This window comes from Hibiscus syriacus, unplaced genomic scaffold (genome assembly GCF_006381635.1).
Source record: "Hibiscus syriacus cultivar Baekdansim isolate YM2019G1 unplaced genomic scaffold, ASM638163v2 tig00110584_pilon, whole genome shotgun sequence".
Taxonomy (NCBI): domain Eukaryota; kingdom Viridiplantae; phylum Streptophyta; class Magnoliopsida; order Malvales; family Malvaceae; genus Hibiscus; species Hibiscus syriacus.
Genome location: NW_024062792.1, coordinates 3682068 through 3701162, shown reverse-complemented (window position 1 = coordinate 3701162; position 19095 = coordinate 3682068). Strand labels below are relative to the sequence as shown.

Sequence of the window (19095 nt, the reverse complement as noted above, 5' to 3'; positions counted from 1 at the left end):
ACTCCTGATTCACTATTTTCAGGAGAGTCTGGTGGGTTCATCCATTTGATGGTACAATCAACTGAACCGTTCACACATCAGGACATGGAAAGATCTTGTTAAGTCGTTCTTTGAGTAATACAAACACGTGAATAACATGAGACCAGATCATGTTATGTTGCAAAGTATGGAGGAAAAGCATAACGAAAGCCTTATGCAATATGCACATCGGTGGAGGGATTTAGCCGTGCAAGTTCATCCATATTTGGATGAAAAAGAAAAAAGGAAGCTCTTCATACATATACTGAATGCTCATTTCTTCAGGCATCTGGTTGTAATTACATCTGGGAATTTTTCTAATTTGGTCATGGCCAGAGAGATGGTGGAAAAGACCATAAAGTAAGGAAAAATAGAAGGAGGTGAGTCGAGTAAAAGGCCTCCCATGAAGAAGAGAGGGGGAGAGACTAACAACATCAACGCTTTCAATACCAACAAAAATATTACAATCTCCAAATTAAAACCAACTACAGTTGTACTGTCAAGTAGTTCTAGACAAGATTCGAGGGAACCAATGAGAGAAAGAGGAAATAAGCATTTCAATCCTATTCCCATGACATATAAGGAGCTTTATCAATAGCTTTTTGACACACATATGGTGTCACCATATCCAGAGGAACCTCTAAATCCTCCATACCCCATATGGTACGATGAAAATGCCCATTGTGAATGTCATGGTGGTGTCCTGGGGCATATTATCAAAAATTGCCTCTCCTTCAAGAGAATCGTTCAATAAATGCGCAACAGGAACTAGATTCATTTCAATAATCCAGAATCACCGAATATTGCATAGAATCCTCTATCTAACCACCAAGAAAATGGGGTTAATACAATTATCGAGGAAAGAGGCAAGAGGATAAAAACCAAAGTTTATGAAGTGAAGTCTTCTTTAGCATGGGTATGGAGGCAAATGATAAATGCATTATTTCTTACACTGCATTCTAGCATATCAAAATACGAAGATGGAAATCATTGTTGTTATCACAATGAGGATGAACATGATATGCAAGAATGTGTCAAATTTTGAGACTTGATCCAACTAATGATAGACAGAAAATAACTAGAATTTTACGAAGAAAACAAGGACACTCTAGAAGCGGATGCTTGTGCAACTGGAGATGCATCTGAAAAGTGAATGTCACAATTAAGGAATGGGGCATCTTGGGATGAGACAATAGGAGATCATCACTATTACCACTGAGTTTTGTTTCTTACGAAATAATGTTTTGTTTGAATTTGTCTTTTATATTCCTGAACCATTTTTTTTTTTAAAATGACATTTCTTTGAGTAATAGAGAATTGTTTGAAATTCAGTGAATATCAAGTATAATGAAATGCACATTATGAGAAATGAGGTTATAACCTTTTGACATATGCCAAGATCAAATTCCTTTTAAAAAAACAAGATCTATATCTTTTACCCAAAAAAAGAAAAAATGTTATCTCACACGTACAAGTATGGAAGTAGACAAGATGGGGCATCTCCGATGCATGACATTGCAAGACCAGTTAGTTTGCATGTCTGTTAAAGACGTTCCATGATGATATACAATTTTCACAAATGGAATGGTGGAATAGACAAATTTGGCTTAGATTAGTTGCTTAGGAATTGAGCTCTAAAGATGAAATTTTCTGATTTTCACTAACACTCAGGCTATAACAGAATCTTCCTAACAAACTTAGAAAATCTCAAAAATCAAAGAATTAATGTCATATTAATGAATGACAATTTTAGCAATGTTGGGGGCACTCTGCTGAAAGTAGTTGGCTGTTAATCTTCGGAGGTAATGTCTGAAGCAACTATGGTTGTAATGTCCGAACTTTATGAAGTGAGTTTCATTTGAGTTTGTCAAGTTGAAGACTTTCTGAAACTTGAATCCTTTAATTAAGGGTATTCTACTAAAGTAATGGGCAATGTTAATTTCCCTAACTTTATGAATACGAATACATTCAGATCATGACACTAGTATCTATGTGTCGAGATGAATCTCCCAGCAAAATCTAAAGCAAGGACATCAAGTTCAACAAAGCATAGTTTAAAAAAAAGAAGTAAAGCATGTGATCAACGTGGATTTAAGATTAAATTTTGATGAAAGGTAGACTAAGGGAGTAAGGAATGATCTGTTATAGTTAACTACACAAAAGCACTAAGAGGTTTTGTTTTTAGATCGACATTTATGTGCTATCACTGCTTAAGGAGTCTACGAAATTGAACAAATAAAAAGATTCTTGAGAACTTAAATTGAAATTTTCTCTAAAGGGACTTATAGTGGAGTGCATCAGTTGCTCTATTTTGTTCACATTCTATTTGAAAATCATAAAAATCAAATCCAAATCGCATTGCCTTTCCATATCACCCATGGATCTTGACACTTGTCAAAGGGCTATAATTTTTTAAAACAACTTATGTGATTCATTTATTTGATATTCAGTGAACTAATATTTTGCTTCAATTGCTCTGACATCATTTTTATACCAAACCTTTTTTTTAAAAAAAAAGAGATATATCTCAGACAAGACATAGTTTCTCGAAAAATTGGTTGAAGGACTTGAAACTATGTGAGGCATCTCCAGGTTTCCAATCTCTTCTCTTTCCACCACCCGTGCCTCTGATGTGATTCCTATCAAAACAAGAGCCTGACATTGTGAAGAAGAAGGTAACGTTACAATCCATATCCAGACGTGATCAAAGGGACAAAAAAATAACCATTCTAACCAATCATTTCAAAGTGAGCATGAGCAATACAGATGGTTGCTTCATCTAACATAGTGCCTCTCTTTACTACGAAGATGGTCTTCCAGTAAGGTGCAAGAGACCTACATCAATGAGTTGGCTAGAAAAAGTTTAGCCCGTGATGATGAGAAATTCGTTCACTATCGGGTCCCTCCTGAAGAATGAGTTTACTGTTGTACTTGAGGATGCCATATCAAAGAGAAACAACGGGAATGCAAGCTCTGATGATAATGATAGCCCAAATGAGCGTGAAAGAAAGAGAGTGAGACGCTTATAACTCAATGACGTTTAGAGTAAATATGAGCTTTGTTGCCAAGATTTCCATGCAAAAAATTCAAAGTACTCTGCGAGTAAAAGAATTTGAGAACTCACAAGAAGCACTAAGGGTGCTTGATATAATTTCAAGACAACATGCATTCCTATTCGTCAATCTTTTTTCCATGACAATCAGAATAATTTTACAGATACTAGAGGAGGTAGCCCTAGCTGTAGAGGTTGTCGTTCGATCTATAATGTATTTCAAACACAGATATTCACCACTAATTTTATAAGTTAAAATTTATAAATGGATATTAAAATATATTAAAATGATCAATTTAGACACCAAACTTTCAAAAGTTATATAATAGTCATTAAACTTTATATTTTGTTACAAAATGGACACAACACCATTATATATCATTATAGAAGTGATGTGACATGCTAAATTGTTAGAAAATATCTCATTTAACGCTTTAATTTTAACTGAAATTTCAATTTTACTATTAATTTTTTTAGTATGTTCCATAAATTGAAAACAAAATGAATATAAATGAATTAAGTATTGCTTTTAGTGTCATATTATAAATATTGAATTTATACCATATAAATTACTTGATACATTATTAAAAGTTAAAGATTGTTTTGATAATTTTTATTTAAGTTTGGATGTATTTTTCTTATTAATATGATACTACAATTTTCTGGATGTATTTTTAAAATTGTGTTTAAACTTCTTAAACAAAAGACAAATGCTTGAATCATATCGTTTAATAAAAAATAATTATATTGTTTGATAAATCAATTTGTTGGATCTCAAAAATTATAAATTTACAAATACAAACATGATTAATAAATAATTAATAATAAAATAATTTTATCAATGAACAAATTTCAAAAACAAATATAATTTATAATTTTAAAAATATATTGTTTTCATATTTTATTTAAAAAAATTTAAAATTTCTATTTTTTTAAATTATTACTTAAAAATATTGAAAATATATCATAATGAAATTTCAGTTATAATTGAGGGCCCAAATGAGATATTTCCTACTAATTTAACATGTCGCGTCACCCCTTAACAATATTTTACAATTTCTACCTATTTATAAAAAAAATTGGCGTTTAATGTCTATTTTATAATTTTTAAAAATCTAATGTCAAATTATATCATTTTAATAAATTTAATGATTATTTATGAATTTTACAATATTTTTATATTAATGATACATTTCAGTTTACATCATTAATGATGCATATCGGTGTTTTTCACTCATTCTAGACTCCTCCAGAAAATAAATGTAAAAAAATAATTAGTATTTGAAAATATACTCAAACTTATTTTTTCTGTTTTACTTTAAATGTAGATTAAAAAGAATAAAAATGTGACATGGAGATATTGGTTAGCAAACTCAAAATAGAATGAAAACATGAAAAGTTCAAAATAATAATTCTTACAACATTGTAAACTCTAAAAGGCATTCACAAACAAGAAAAATTCTACAATGTTAGACGAGTAATTGATGAGTACCATTAACGATGGGTACCATTAATCTATTTATAAAAAAATAAAATTCTAAAGGGCTCAACGTATAATTATATATGAGTTTAAAATTGAAAGGTAAATTATTTAAAATAAAGGGTAAACTATACTAATAACCACCTAACTATTGCCCCTTTTCATTTTGACCATCATTTTTGAAATTTTGTCAATTAAGTTTGTAACACCCCTAACCTGTATCCAACCCGAATATGAGTCCGATGTGTCACATTGACTTTTCAAACTTTGCCACTTAAAGAAAACAGGGAAATTTTAAACTTTCATTAAAACAAAATACGTTAATTTACATAAAAGAGATTACGACATACAAAATCGACCAGAGCATTCGTAATTAACAACTTATTACATGCCAACGCTCTATACACAACCCAAAATACCTACTTTGCCAATTACTTCTGATCTGATCTTTTAGTAGTGATGTTATTCTTGCCACTTCTAGTACTGCTCTTCTTGTTTCCTGGTACCTACGTGTAAATCACTTACATGCTAAGTCATAGACTTAGTGAGGCAATAAATAAACATGTAGCTATAGATTCATGAATATGTATTCTTACCATTTGATCATAACATTTCAATATGCATGTATATATTTCACTATAACCAATATAATCATGTCATGTACATATGAAAATTATTTTCTTGTATCACTTTCACCTTACTTTATCTTTCAATTGCCCATGTACATTATTGAGAACAGAGGTATTTGAGTACATTGAGGTTGTACACTAATGTTGCCACCACAGCTCAATAAATTCCCTCATGGGGCACCGAACATTTGTTCAGTATTTGTCTCGAAGGACCACTATGTCCCAAAAGACCACTGGATACATCCCGAAAGACCACTGGATACGTCCCGAAGGACCACTGGATACGTCCCAAATGACTAATATACCCTCGACTCTTGGCATGCCAACTATACCTATAGCTCTCGTATCATATAACATGGGCTTTAATATGAATACATTTCTCATTTCATATCTCTTTCATCACTTTTCATATAAACCCATAATATTTTCCATTATTTCACATACCTGAATTATATTCGCTGGCAATGATATTCGTTCATTCAATGTCATATGAACATATAATGAATTATGCATACAATCACTATTACAATAGTATCTGTATGCATATACATGGGTATGGAATCATTAATTCAACTATCAGAGATAGACTTATCACAAGTCTTGTCTCTATACACTTTAACTATAAAATGCACTCACCTTAGCCTTGCTTTGATTCGATTCTAATCCTTCGATTGTTCTAGAATAGGATTACGCTCTAAATCTACATAGTAATACATTGATCTCAGCATACGAATTGATATATTTCAAACTATTAATCCTTAGGCTAAAAGAAAGCTATTTCCACCTCTTATTGAAGCTATGCATCGATGCACTACACCATGTATCGATGCATCCCTTGACGGATGCATCGATGCACTACCCATGCATCGGTGCATAAATCATATTCGATGTTTGTATTTTAAGCAGGTGCATCGATGCACTCCTTATGCATCGATGCATTAATGGCATTCGATGTTCATTTAATTTAAATGAGTGCAACGATACACTCCATGTGCATCGATGCACCTTCAACAAATTCTGGGATTTTCTCTTGATGCATCGGTACACTTTGAATGTGCACCGATACACTCTGCTCAGAATTCATATATTGAACCCGAAAACTTATCCATATCAGCTTAAATCTTTCATGTTTCATCCCCTTTTATATTCTTAACTCTAGTACACATACTTAAACCAATATATACTCATTTATTTCATCTTAAACCTAAGAATCCTATCCTCCTTGTGAAATCCAAGAATTATACCAACTTTGCAACATGATTTAATTCCACTTTTAACCCTTAATATGTCTTAACTAGATTGATGACAAGTCAAATTTAACTTCCAATTCTATATATGAACTCTATTCCAAGATTTCATTCAAAAACCTCTAATCTTTAATCTCTTCTAACTCCAACATCCTTTGATTTTAAGATAACCTAAGCTTTCCTTAAGCTTAGTTATCATCTAATAATCAAAACCCAATATTAAATTTAACAAGAAACTCAATAATCAGAAAACTCACATTTGTTTTGCTTTACACGTACAAGGAAGAAAGAAGAAGAAAAGAACTCTGGAAGCCTTTGTGTTCTCCCCTCTTCAACCCACGTGGATACATATATAACCCTTCTTTTCTTATTCCCTTAGAAATGACCTCTTTGCCCTTCTATTCCTTTTTCCTTTCAATTCAAATCCATACAATAATTTACAAATAAATCTTTATACTATTCAATCATTCTATTTTAATCACAAAATTATGAGACTTTACAATTTAGTCACTATCCCGGCATTGAGGATGTTACAAAGTCACTCAACTATTTAAATGCATTCAATTAAGTCACTTCCCGTTAATATTTAACAAAGAAGTTGATGTGTCAGTTAAAATATTTGGTATGATTACACATTTTGTCATTGTTACTTATATATTCTATTAATTTGGTCTTAATTTTAATAAATTAAAATAAACTTAACCCTCAAATCAAATAGTATCATATGTCACTAGTGTTAAGTATAACGACATGTGTCACCATTTGATTGGATGATTAAATTTATTTTAATTTATTTTTAATTTAATATATTTTTCTCATCAATCAGAGGGTGACACATGTCACCCTCTAGAGGAAAGAAAATTTTGGGCAGATTCTTGTGTTAAAGAAGTGTGGTTCAACCATTGAGCCAAAGTAGTTATTTGGTTTAAACTTGACTATATATATTATTTATGATGTATATTAGTGTAAACTTAAATTCTTAATATTTTATGTATCTTAACTTAAATTCAGATATTAAATTAATTTTACATCTTAACATTACTTTTTTTCTTAACTTATTAAATATATTTTATTCTTTTCATAACCTACACTTATTTTTTATTCTTATTTTAATTTAAAAATATATTTTAATATTATCTTAGATTAAAAAATATATAATTTATTCTTATCTTAACTTAAATATTTATATTTTATTTTGATAATATTTTAAATTTAAGATAAAAGTAAAATATATTTTTGTAGTTAAGATAAAAATAAAATATATTTTTGTAGTTAAAATAAAAAATATTTTTAAGTTAAGATAAGAATAAAAGACATGTTTTAAGTTAAAATGAGAATTAATTCTATTTTGATAATTTAAGGTAAAAATAGAATATATTTAATAATTTAAGTTAAGAATATAATCTATGTAATAAGTTAAGATAAGAATAAAATATATTTCTTAAGTTAACATACAGACTAAAATTATATTTTTAAGTTAAAATAAGAATAAATTATATATAATAATTTAATATAAAAATAAAATATATTTTTAATATTAAGATGTAAAATTAATTTAATATGTAAATTTAAGTTAAGATATATAAAATATTAAGAATTTAAGTTTACACTAATATACAACATAAATAACATATGTAGTCAAATTTGAAGCAATTAACTACTTTGTCTCGATGGTTGAGTTGTGCTTCTTTAACCTAAGAACCCTATGTTCGATTCCCTTAGGTATCATTTAATTGTCCAAAAACAATTTTCATGCCATCCTCTGATTTGTGAGAAATTTTATTGAATTAAAAATAATTAAAATAAATTTAATTATCCAATCGGATGGTGACACATGTCATTACACTTGGCACTAATGGCACATGATACCATTTGATTGAGGGTTAAGTTTATTTTAATTTATTAAAATTAGGACCCAATTGATAGAATATATAAGTAACAATGACCAAATGTGTAATTATGTCAAATATTTTAACTGCCACATCAACTTCTCTGTTAAATATTAATGGCAAATGACTTAATTGAATGCATTTAAATAGTTGAGTGCTTTGATTGACAAAATTTTAAAAATATTGGTCAAAATGAAAAGCGGTAATAATTAGGCAGTCACTGATATATTTTACCATTTATTTTAAATAATTTACCTTTAAATTTTTAATTAATTTATAATTATACATTGAGTCTTATAAAATTTTAAATTTTCATAAATTAAATTAATGGTGCTCATCGTTAATGATGTTCATCGATACTCGTCGAGCGTGACAGACTCTTCCTACAAATAAATAGTTATTATTTATTAAAAGACTTGATTTAAAGAAAGCATTTACTCAAAATTGCTCCAGAATGCCTCTAATATTAACATAAACACCATTTGCATATTTGTCGATTACAGTTTCAATCCATAAAACTAGACAACAAGCAGTCCACGCACACGTAAAATTCAATTTAAAAAAAGGCTGAATTTTAGGAATCACAAACATAAAATAAAAATATAATACATGTTTTTCTGCTTTTTTCCCTTGTAATACTAAACCAGAATTATTCTAGAAGAGGCTCATGCACACGTCCTAATTTTTTGTGACGGAACAGAACCCTTATCGGCTTCCCTTTGCTATATATATATATGTATATGCGTCTTCTGCGTGCAAAAGTCTCATCACCTAACACTCAGTCCAAAGCCCATGGAACTACCGTCCTCTTCCGTATCGTTTTCCGTCCGAAGATGTAAACCGGAACTTGTTGCTCCGGCAAAGCCCTCCCCTAATGAGTGCAAACTGTTATCTGTCATCGATGACCAAGAGACTCTCCGGTTCCATTTCCCAATGATCCAATTTTACAGGTGTAATCCTTCCATGCAAGGGAAGGACCCTGCTGCGGTTATTCGGGAAGAACTCGCACAAACTCTAGTGTACTATTATCCACTTGCTGGTAGGTTAAGGGAAGGGCCTAACCGCAAGTTTATGGCGGATTGTACGGGCAAAGGTGCTTTGTATATTGAAGCCGATACCGATGTTGCACTTAAGGATTTTGGGGATATACTTTCTCCACCATTTCCTTGTGTTGATGAGCTCCTTTATGATGCTCCTAACCCAAATGATATTTTAAATAGACCTTTGTTGATCATTCAGGTGCTTATTTATAATTTTATTTTTTATGAATTTGGTTAAATATTTATTTATTTTACTCAGTAGTCAGATATACAAATTTATTATCAGGTGACAAGGTTGAGATGCTGTAGTTTTATCTTCGCTATCAATATTAGCCACATCTTAACTGATGCCAGTGGCATGATTCAATTGATTTTAGCCATGGCCGAGATATGTCGTGAAGCAACCGCCCCTTCAATACAACCTGTATGGGAGAGGCACCTTCTAAGTGCTCGAGATCCGCCACAAGTCTCGTCGTTTCATCGCGAGTATGACCGAGAAAAAAAGGGTGCATCAGTACCACCACCCCATTGCCAAACATGGTCCACCGCTCCTTTTTCTTTGGTCCCAACGAACTTTCAACTCTTCGCAAACTCCTAGCCTACCACCTTGATCTATGTTCGAGGTTTGAACTCTTAGCATCTTGCTTATGGCTTTGTTGAACTATTGCCCTGGAAAGAAACCTTAGGAAGAGGTCCGATTGCTATTCACAGTTAATGCACGTCCAAAGTTAAACCCTCCATTACCACAAGGATATTACGGTGCAATAACAACGGCTAGAAAACTCAGCGAAAATCCATTAGGGTATGCAATGAAACTGGTGAGAGATGCCAAGGAGAGCGTGACGGAGGAGTATGTGTCTATGTGAGATCAGTGGCAGATTTAATGGTAACAGATTTATCACGAGTAGGATTTGAAGATGTTGATTTTGGGTGAGGTAAAGCAGTGTATGGAGGGGTTGCCAAAGCTGGTTTGGGTGCTAAATTACACGGTTCGTCGCCATTGAGCAGAGAGGTTTATAAATGTTTTTTTTATGTTTTTTTACCTTAGTACTAATATAATTGTAGGAGCCGACAAAAGGTTTATAAATAGAGTAAAATATTAAAATCTTCCATAGGACCTTGAATTAATCACTCTCCTATTGACTAAATCTCCTCCAATATTGCTTTAATATGATTATCCATTGATCGACACTCAATTTTTAAAGGTATGTAATTAAATAATATTATATTTATTATTTTTTAATTAGAATTATTTGATCTTATATTTAATTTTAGTATTCATTTAGTTAATCTAATAATTGTTAAGGTGAATGGTGATTACTAAATTTGATTTTTTTACGTCTGTGAATTAATTTTATATAAATGCAACTTGCCATGGAGAAAAATCCAAAAAGTATTGAGCTTTTTAATAGAAAAGTGGGGAAACTTTGAAAAATACAAGTACAAACAAATAATGAGGCATCGACTGCTATTGACTCTTCGGAAGTTCCTACTACTGTTGAAGAAGCTGTAGAAATTGAATGTAATGTTCGACACTTTCTTTAATTGTTGGTTCGTTTTGAAAACTTACATTTAATTATTTGTTATATAGTTGAAAATAGTAGAACACGCAAGACTAGAGGACATACAACATTGAAGAAATTATACCAACTTCCTCCTGGGCACCGTGTGAAAGTTTCAAAAAATGATGTCGGTCAACCTATTGGCCCAGAAGCACATCTCCTATCCGGTTACTTAGGCATAGTTGCACGTAATGCTAATCTTTTACCGATCAATAATAAGTCATGGCGTGAAATGTCAAATAGTAACAAAAATCAGGCTTTGGATTTTGTTAAGGTAATAATGTCATTATAATAGACAATCCATAACAGTTCAATAGTAATTTATACTTACTTTGAACACTTATGTTATTTGTAGGAGAAATTTTCTTTAGAGGTCTCAGACGATTATTTGAAGCAAGTGTTAGAGAAGAGATAGAGAGACCACAAGAGATCATTAAAAAAGAAATACTTCAAGAATGATCTCAGCCTTGAAGAGAAGCTACAAACTGTCCCACCTGGAATGCTCAGGTATCAATGGGAAGATGCAGTTCATGTTTTGGAGTTTAAAGAAATGACATGTATGATGTATTTTTCAAAAAATAATATAATATCATTATAATATTAACTTTATAAGTAAATAATTCAAATTGTAGGACCGAGCGCATGATGGGTGTTGCTAGCAGAGAACAACAAAAGTTTACTTACACAGCTGGATCGAAGAGCTTTGCTTGTATAGCTAATGATGAGGTATTATTGATTATTCACATAATGATTTACAGTTGGTAGCACTTACTAACAAAAATTAATTATATTATTAATTAATTTTTTGCATGACTTAATTTTTATTCTACATTGTAGGAAAATACATCTGGTTGTAAAGTTGGACGAATAAAGCTCTTCGACATGACATATACAAAAAAAGGATGGCACTCTTATGACTGATGAAGCTGCATAAATTATGGTACATTTATTGGACACGGGATTTGAATTATGTTATGTTTATATCTATAGTATGACATTCTTATCTAAAATAATTATTGAATTGATTATTAGGAAAATTTGAGGGATAAAAGGGCAGAGTATGAAGCTACAACTTCAAGTCATGGTATTGTTAATGCGGATGACATCAAAAATCAAGTTATTAATGAAGTTTTGGGTCCTGAAAGATATGGTCTGGTTCACTGTCAAGGATTATTCGTGTCTCCCACCAAATATTTTGGATCCAATTCATCTCAGTACATGTCATCACAGAGTCAGTCTTCCCAATTAGAAGTTAGTCGTTTAAAACAACAGTTGGTTGAAATGGATCAAAAAATGACTAACATTAAAGCTGAAAATGAAGCAAGGGAAGCAGAGAGAGAAGCAACATATCAACAAAAATGTCAAGAATTTGAAAATCGACTTGAAGTTATGATGCAGATGATACGAAAAAATCAACCTCAGAGTCCACCATCTTAGGTCTTATTTTAGATATATGTTTTGTTCATTCTAGTTAACAATGTTGAACTACATTATATTTTACGTTAATGTAAAGTTTGATTTATTATAATGGATTTAAAGTTGGTTGTTATGTTTATTGGATAATGCTATAGGTTAAAATTTTAAATTTGGGTAATAAAATTGCAGTAAACACCCTTGGCAAAATTTGTGTTAATTAGCAGCGTTTGTATAACAAACGCCATTAAATACATAATCAATACCGGTGTTTTAGAAGAAAAAAAACGCCACTAAAGTTCTAGATCATTTGCGGCGTTTATACAAAAATCACCACTATTAGGGGTGTTTATTTTTAGGTTTTAACTGAATTAACCGACCGAACTGAATTAGTTCGGTTAATTCGGTCGGCCACCGAATTAGTTCGGTTGGAGAACAGTTAATAATTTTTTTAGAATTTGATTAACGGTTAATTCAGTTCAGAATTGGTTAATTAACCGAATTAATCGAAATTAAATTTTAAATATTATATATATTATATATAACATATGGGCTCAGCCCAAACCATTTAAAACCCAATTAATAATTTAAGATCCAATAACTTTTAAACCTAAATCAACATTAATTAATTAAAAAAAATCCATATAAAATTTTTATTTTATAATTATATATTATTTAAATTAGTTGTAAATTGGTTTTTGAATTAAAAAATATTCAATTTTTATATAAATTTAAAAAGTTAAAAAATTTCAGTTAATCCAAAAATTAACCGAATTTTATTCGGTTCGGTTAATATTAAAAAAAAAGTTTGGTTCGATTAACAGTTAAAGAAAAAAAGTTTGATTAATTCGGTTAATGGGCGACCGTTTTAACCGAATGAACACCCCTAGCCACTATAGACATAGTCAATAACGTCGTTTTAATTTACAAACGCCGCTATATGTCACAATGTCACAACCTTTACCGGTGTTTTTAGGAACAAATGCAACTATTTGTCATAACATTTAGCGGCAATTTTTTACAAACGCCAAAAAAAAGGATATATAGCGGCGGTTTTCAACATCGTCGCTAAATATCATAACCTTTAGCAGTGTTTATGAAAACAACGCCGCTAAAACTCGTAACCTTTTGCGGCGTTTGCAGACGAATGAAAAAATATATCAATATTATATAAATTATTTAAAAATATTATAATAATTAGGAAAAATGTATAATTTTTTATATAAATTGAATGAAAAAATATATGACGAATTTTAGATATGATATACATATAACAAAAAAGATAATTCTTTCTTGAAAGTGAAGTTTTACCAAAACATGACATTAAATATTTTCTCTTTTACTTAAAAAACGTAAATTAAAAATAAATAAAATAAAATTCAACATGTACATATTTGTTAACAAACTCAAAAATATAATAAAAACATTAAAAGTTGAAGATAACAATATAAAAGCACATACACTACACATTGTAACTCAAAAACACATTTACAAACAATTATTATTTATTAAAAGACTCGTATTAAATCAAACATTTACTCATATTGCCTCTAATTGTTTTTAATTAAAAATTGCCTCTAAAATATATTATTTGTCAATTACAGTTTCAATTTTCTTAGCTGGGCAAAGAATTGATGACAACTTTTAATGATAGTACAGACTTATTCATTATTTATGATGACTGGAAAATGCGCATTTTTTTTTTATTAAACCTTGCCCAAAACTCTTGAAAAAAGAAGTGGAAAACCATAAAACTTGACAACAAGCGGTCCATGCACACGTGTAATTCATATTAAAAATGGTTGAATTTTAGGAACCACAAGTATGTTTCTTCTTCAGTTTTGCTTCTTCTTCTCACAACAAACTGGTCCTGCAAGCGGTCCATGCACGCACACGTTTAAGTTAACTGAAAAAAAATTAAAAGAAAAAAAAACGTGATTTTCTGCACTCGACCTAACTTTTTTTGACAGAACCGAACCCTCCTCGGTTTCCCTTTCCTATATATATGCATCTTCTATCTGCAAAATTCTCAGCAACTAACACTCAGTCCAACGCCCATGGCACTACCGTCCTCTGCCGTAACGTTTGCGGTCCGAAGACGTAAACCGGAACTTGTTGCTCCGGCAAAGCCCACCCCTTATGAGTGCAAACTGTTATCCGACATCGATGACCAAGAGAGTCTCCGGTTCAATATCCCGGTGATCCAATTTTATACGTGTAATCCTTCCATGCAAGCGAAGGACCCTGCTGCGGTTATTCGGGAAGCACTCGCACAAACTCTAGTGTACTATTATCCACTTGCTGGTAGGTTAAGGGAAGGGCCTAACCGCAAGCTTATGGTGGATTGTACGGGCGAAGGTGCTTTGTATATTGAAGCCGAAGCCGATGTTGCACTTAAGGATTTTGGGGATATACTTTCTCCACCATTTCCTTGTGTTGATGAGCTCCTTTATGATGTTCCTAACCCAAATGATGTTTTAAATAGACCTTTGTTGATCATTCAGGTACTTTTTTATAATTTTTTTTTTTGTGAATGTTGGGTTAAATATTTATTTATTTTACTCAGTAGTCAGATGTATAAATTTATTATCAGGTGACAAGGTTGAAATGCGGTGGTTTTATCTTCGCTATCAATGTTAGCCACCTCTTAACTGATGCCAGTGGCATGATTCAATTGATTTTAGCCATGGCCGAGATAAGTCGTGGAGCAATCGCCCCTTCAATACAACCAGTATGGGAGAGGCACCTTCTAAGTGCTCGAGATCCGCCACGAGTCTCGTCGTTTCATCGTGAGTACGACCAAGAAAAAGAGGGTGCCATCAGTACCACCCCATTAGAAAACATGGTTCACCGTTCCTTTTTCTTTGGCCACAAAGAACTTTCAACTCTTCGCAAACTCCTACCCTACCACCTTCGTCAATGTTCGAGGTTTGAACTCTTAGCTGCTTGCTTATGGCGTTGTCGAACCATTGCCCTAAAAACAGACCCTGATGAAGAGGTCCGCTTGCTATTCACAGTTAGTGCACGTCCAAAGTTAAACCCTCCATTACCACTAGGATATTACGGTAACGCCATCGTCTTCCTGGCTGCAATAACAACGGCTAGAAAGCTCAGCGAAAATCCATTATGGTATGCAATAAAACTGGTGAGACATGCCAAGGAGAGAGTGACAGAAGAGTATGTGAGATCGGTGGCAGATTTAATGGTGATAAAGGGTCGACCCCATTATCCCATGACGGGGAGTTGTTTGGTAACAGATGTAACACGAGTAGGGTTTAAAGATGTTGATTTTGGATGGGGTAAAACAGTGTATGGAGGGCTTGCAAAAGCTGGATTGGGTGCTAAATTACACGGTGTATCGCCATTGAGTATTTTAGTGGCAATCAAGAATGAGAAAGGCGAGGATGGAATTGCGATGTCAATTTGTTTGCCAGACCCAGCAATGGAAGTATTTGCTAAGGAATTGGATATACTGTTAAAACAAGAGATGGTAGGGCTACAGAGTAAACCGATTTTCATTTCTTCCGGTTTGTAAAATAATGACCGGTATAAAATCCAAGAATATTAAGAACGTAACAGTCCATGGTTTACCTTAATGATGATAAATTGTTTTGAGTCATAATGTTATAAAAGAATAATCATTTTAAGATGCATTAGAAATTAGTATAGAACAGTAAGCAAAATGTGTTATCAAATGTTAAGGATTTGACTCGAAGCTACGGTGTTTTATCCAGGTTTCGAAACCTATACTTGTAATACATTTTCAATGCAACAATGATAACAATCCATTATGGTACAAAAATATGAGTACTTACGTTGTACATTTAATAAAAAGAGTGTAATGCCTTGAATTTTCAAGTCCCCGCGTGTTAGTTGACCTTAGAGGTCTACAAACCCTTGTGATTACAGTCGTTTGGGTTAAGTTTGGGCCTTATCGAGTATGGATTTGACTGTAAATACCCATAGAAAGAGTTCTTTTTAGTTGAGAGTAGACGAGAGAAGACCAATCGCACCATTAGACCATCATTTTGACAAAAATGATAAAATTCATTAATTATACCATTATTTTGAGGTTCAAGCGTAAGAGTAAACTTAATCCGAGATTTATTGGTCCACTCTCCCTGGGCTTGCAAAAGCTGACTTGGATGCTAAATTACACGATGCGTTGCCATTGAATAATTTAGTGTCAATAAAAAATGAGAGAGGAGAGGGTGAAATAGCCATGCCAATTTGTTTCAAAACCCTAACAATGGAAGTATTTGCCAAGAATTTGACAAAAATGCTAAAATTCATTAATTATACCAAGAATTTGGGTATAATGTTAAAATAAAACATGATTGAGTTACGGAGTAATCTAATTTTCATTTCATCCGGTTTGTAAAAATAATGAGACAATATTGTTTTACCCAAAGTATTGGCATGTATGCCAAATAATTTTTAAGATAATATTTTGTCAAATATTATTGAATCTGTGATACAAAGAAATACCAGCAACAAATCTATATGTTCCTTTCCAAAATGAAGGATGATAGCAATGGTAGAAGTGAGTGCGACATGGGAAGTGAAAAGGATAAAAAAGTTATTGTTTCCAAATCTATATAGATGGTTGATCTTCATTTATCGGTTGTCTATTTAGATATATCTAAAACGCTCATGATAGAGCCCCGAGATGTACGCCGATATTGTCCGATCTTTGGACCGGTGACAATATCTTTTTTATGGTTTTAAGTTTTATACATATTTTATTATTATTATTTTATTTATTAAAAAAATATAAACTATAACATTAAATACGCATATTAAAATTTAAGTAAATAATAAAAAAAATATGATTTTAAAACTTGTTAAAGACATAATTATCATATTATCATAATAAAACAAATCGCTCCTTCAACTCTCAAAATGCATACACGAGTGCTATTGTACTAAATATACTAAAATTAAATATAATATCAAACAACTCCAATTTATAAATATACTATTACTTAATTGTTTACCCTTAAAAATTGACACTCGATTAAATTTGGACCACTTCAATAATTATCTAACAATCTAGTAAAATGTGCTTACTTTTGCTGTGGAGCTAATGGTTCTATCCCAACATTTTATGCTATAAAAATGAATACTTTATATTAGAACCAAATCATAGTTAACAAAAAACTAAATCGGAATCTAATCAATTAGATGTAGATACTCATTTTTGTCTGGAAAAATTTTATTTAATTATATATATATATAGTATTCCCTTTGATTTAATTATGGGTTGTTATTAATAATAATATTTATGTTACAGTTTCCATTTTCAAGGGACATGCTCTTAAAAGCACTTCTTTTGCACAAGGCAGTGAACCACAGGAGATCTTGCTCAGCATCTCATTGAAGCAAAGAAAGCTAGTAAAATCCAAACATCAGTCTCATTTATACAATATACCAAAGTAAAAACACTCAAATCCAACATACTTGGATATATAACAATTTCCACTTTCTAAGGAAAGAAGTGCATGTTTAGGAAATGCTCTCGACGCATGATAGCAGGTATATTGTTCGTCGATTTTTTCCTTCTTCCTCTTTCAGTTTGCTTAATTTCTTGGTTGTTCTTGTTTGATTATGCTATTTATTGATGAATTCTTGACTCTTGAGCCCTTGTCCTCTTATTCTTCTGTTAATGGATTGGGGGAAATTGTTCAAATCTTGTCAAGAAAATGCCTTAGCATTCTTTCCTCTAGAGATTTGTGAGGGAAATGTCATGGTTAAGCCGCCAACGGAGGATCTTAATGAGGGAATTGCATGCTAGAATTCCTCATTAGTTGCTTAATTTCTTAATCGCTCTCCCAATCTTGGCTCGCTGAAGAGGCTTATTAATTCTCTGTGGGGGAAGATGGGTGAGGTTGAGGTTAGTTTAGTGGGGATAGTATGTTTATCTTTCAATTTGTTAATGTTGTGGCGCATGATTGGGTCCTATAAATGGACCATGGCATGTCCATATTCTCCAAAAATGGGAGTCCAATTTGTAGAAATTAGAACTTAATTTGGATTGTTTTCATGTCAAGGTTCAACTCTCTCGGGTTTCATTAGAGTTTTACACTTCGAGGGGGCTCAATTATATTGTCAGCACCTTGGGGAAGCCTTTGTACATGGATAATGTTACAACAACTAGGAGTCATCTTTCTTACGCTAAGGTATGCATAGAAGTTGCTTCTGATTTTAAAATTCCTTGTTCTAAAAATGTTGTTCTTGGTAGTGGTATTATTGTTGTTGTTGGCGTGTATGTGATATGGTTTCTTGCTCGATGTTTCTCGTAATGTACATTTTTGCATTCTGATAAAAGTTATTCTAAGAAAGGGGAGGCTCAAGGTGTTGTTTTGATGCTTTCGAGGGCTTCTGCTTCTGTCCCTGAGGTGTTGGTTGCTTCGACTGGTGACTCATCCTCTAGTGAGGTTTTAGGGGATGATGTTATGGAAAATTTGTAGGTTGTTGGTTTTTCATTTGGGGAAGGTGTGGCTTTAGTTTGTGAATTGACTAATGGGAAAAAGTGTGGCTTGGTGGGGACTGGATCAAGTAAAGTGGTTACTCCTGCACATAGTTGGAAAAAGAAGAAGTCTCAACCTTTTTGTTCATCTTCTAAAGGTGGTGGGGCTGGTGTTATTTCTAAACACAAGTTTGATTCTTTGTGTTGGTTGATCAGGAAAATGCTCATTTGGTGGACGAGCCTCTACCTCGAAAGCCTAGGGCTTCTGCTCTTGGTGTAGCCAATTTACTTAATGA

General features: G+C 32.1%; 1 protein-coding gene and 1 pseudogene across 1 annotated transcript; both read left to right on the top strand.

The window, feature by feature from the left end:
- The first annotated feature begins 9107 nt into the window (after positions 1-9107).
- On the top strand, positions 9108-10441 carry LOC120133701 (annotated as a pseudogene).
- A 3937-nt stretch (positions 10442-14378) lies between these two features.
- LOC120133588 (benzyl alcohol O-benzoyltransferase-like) lies at positions 14379-15949 on the top strand. Its single transcript, XM_039150149.1, has 2 exons — positions 14379-14834; positions 14924-15949. Exons 1-2 carry the CDS (start codon positions 14388-14390, stop codon positions 15863-15865), a joined length of 1389 nt encoding a protein of 462 aa, XP_039006080.1. The 5' UTR covers positions 14379-14387; the 3' UTR covers positions 15866-15949.
- The last annotated feature ends 3146 nt before the right edge of the window (positions 15950-19095 follow it).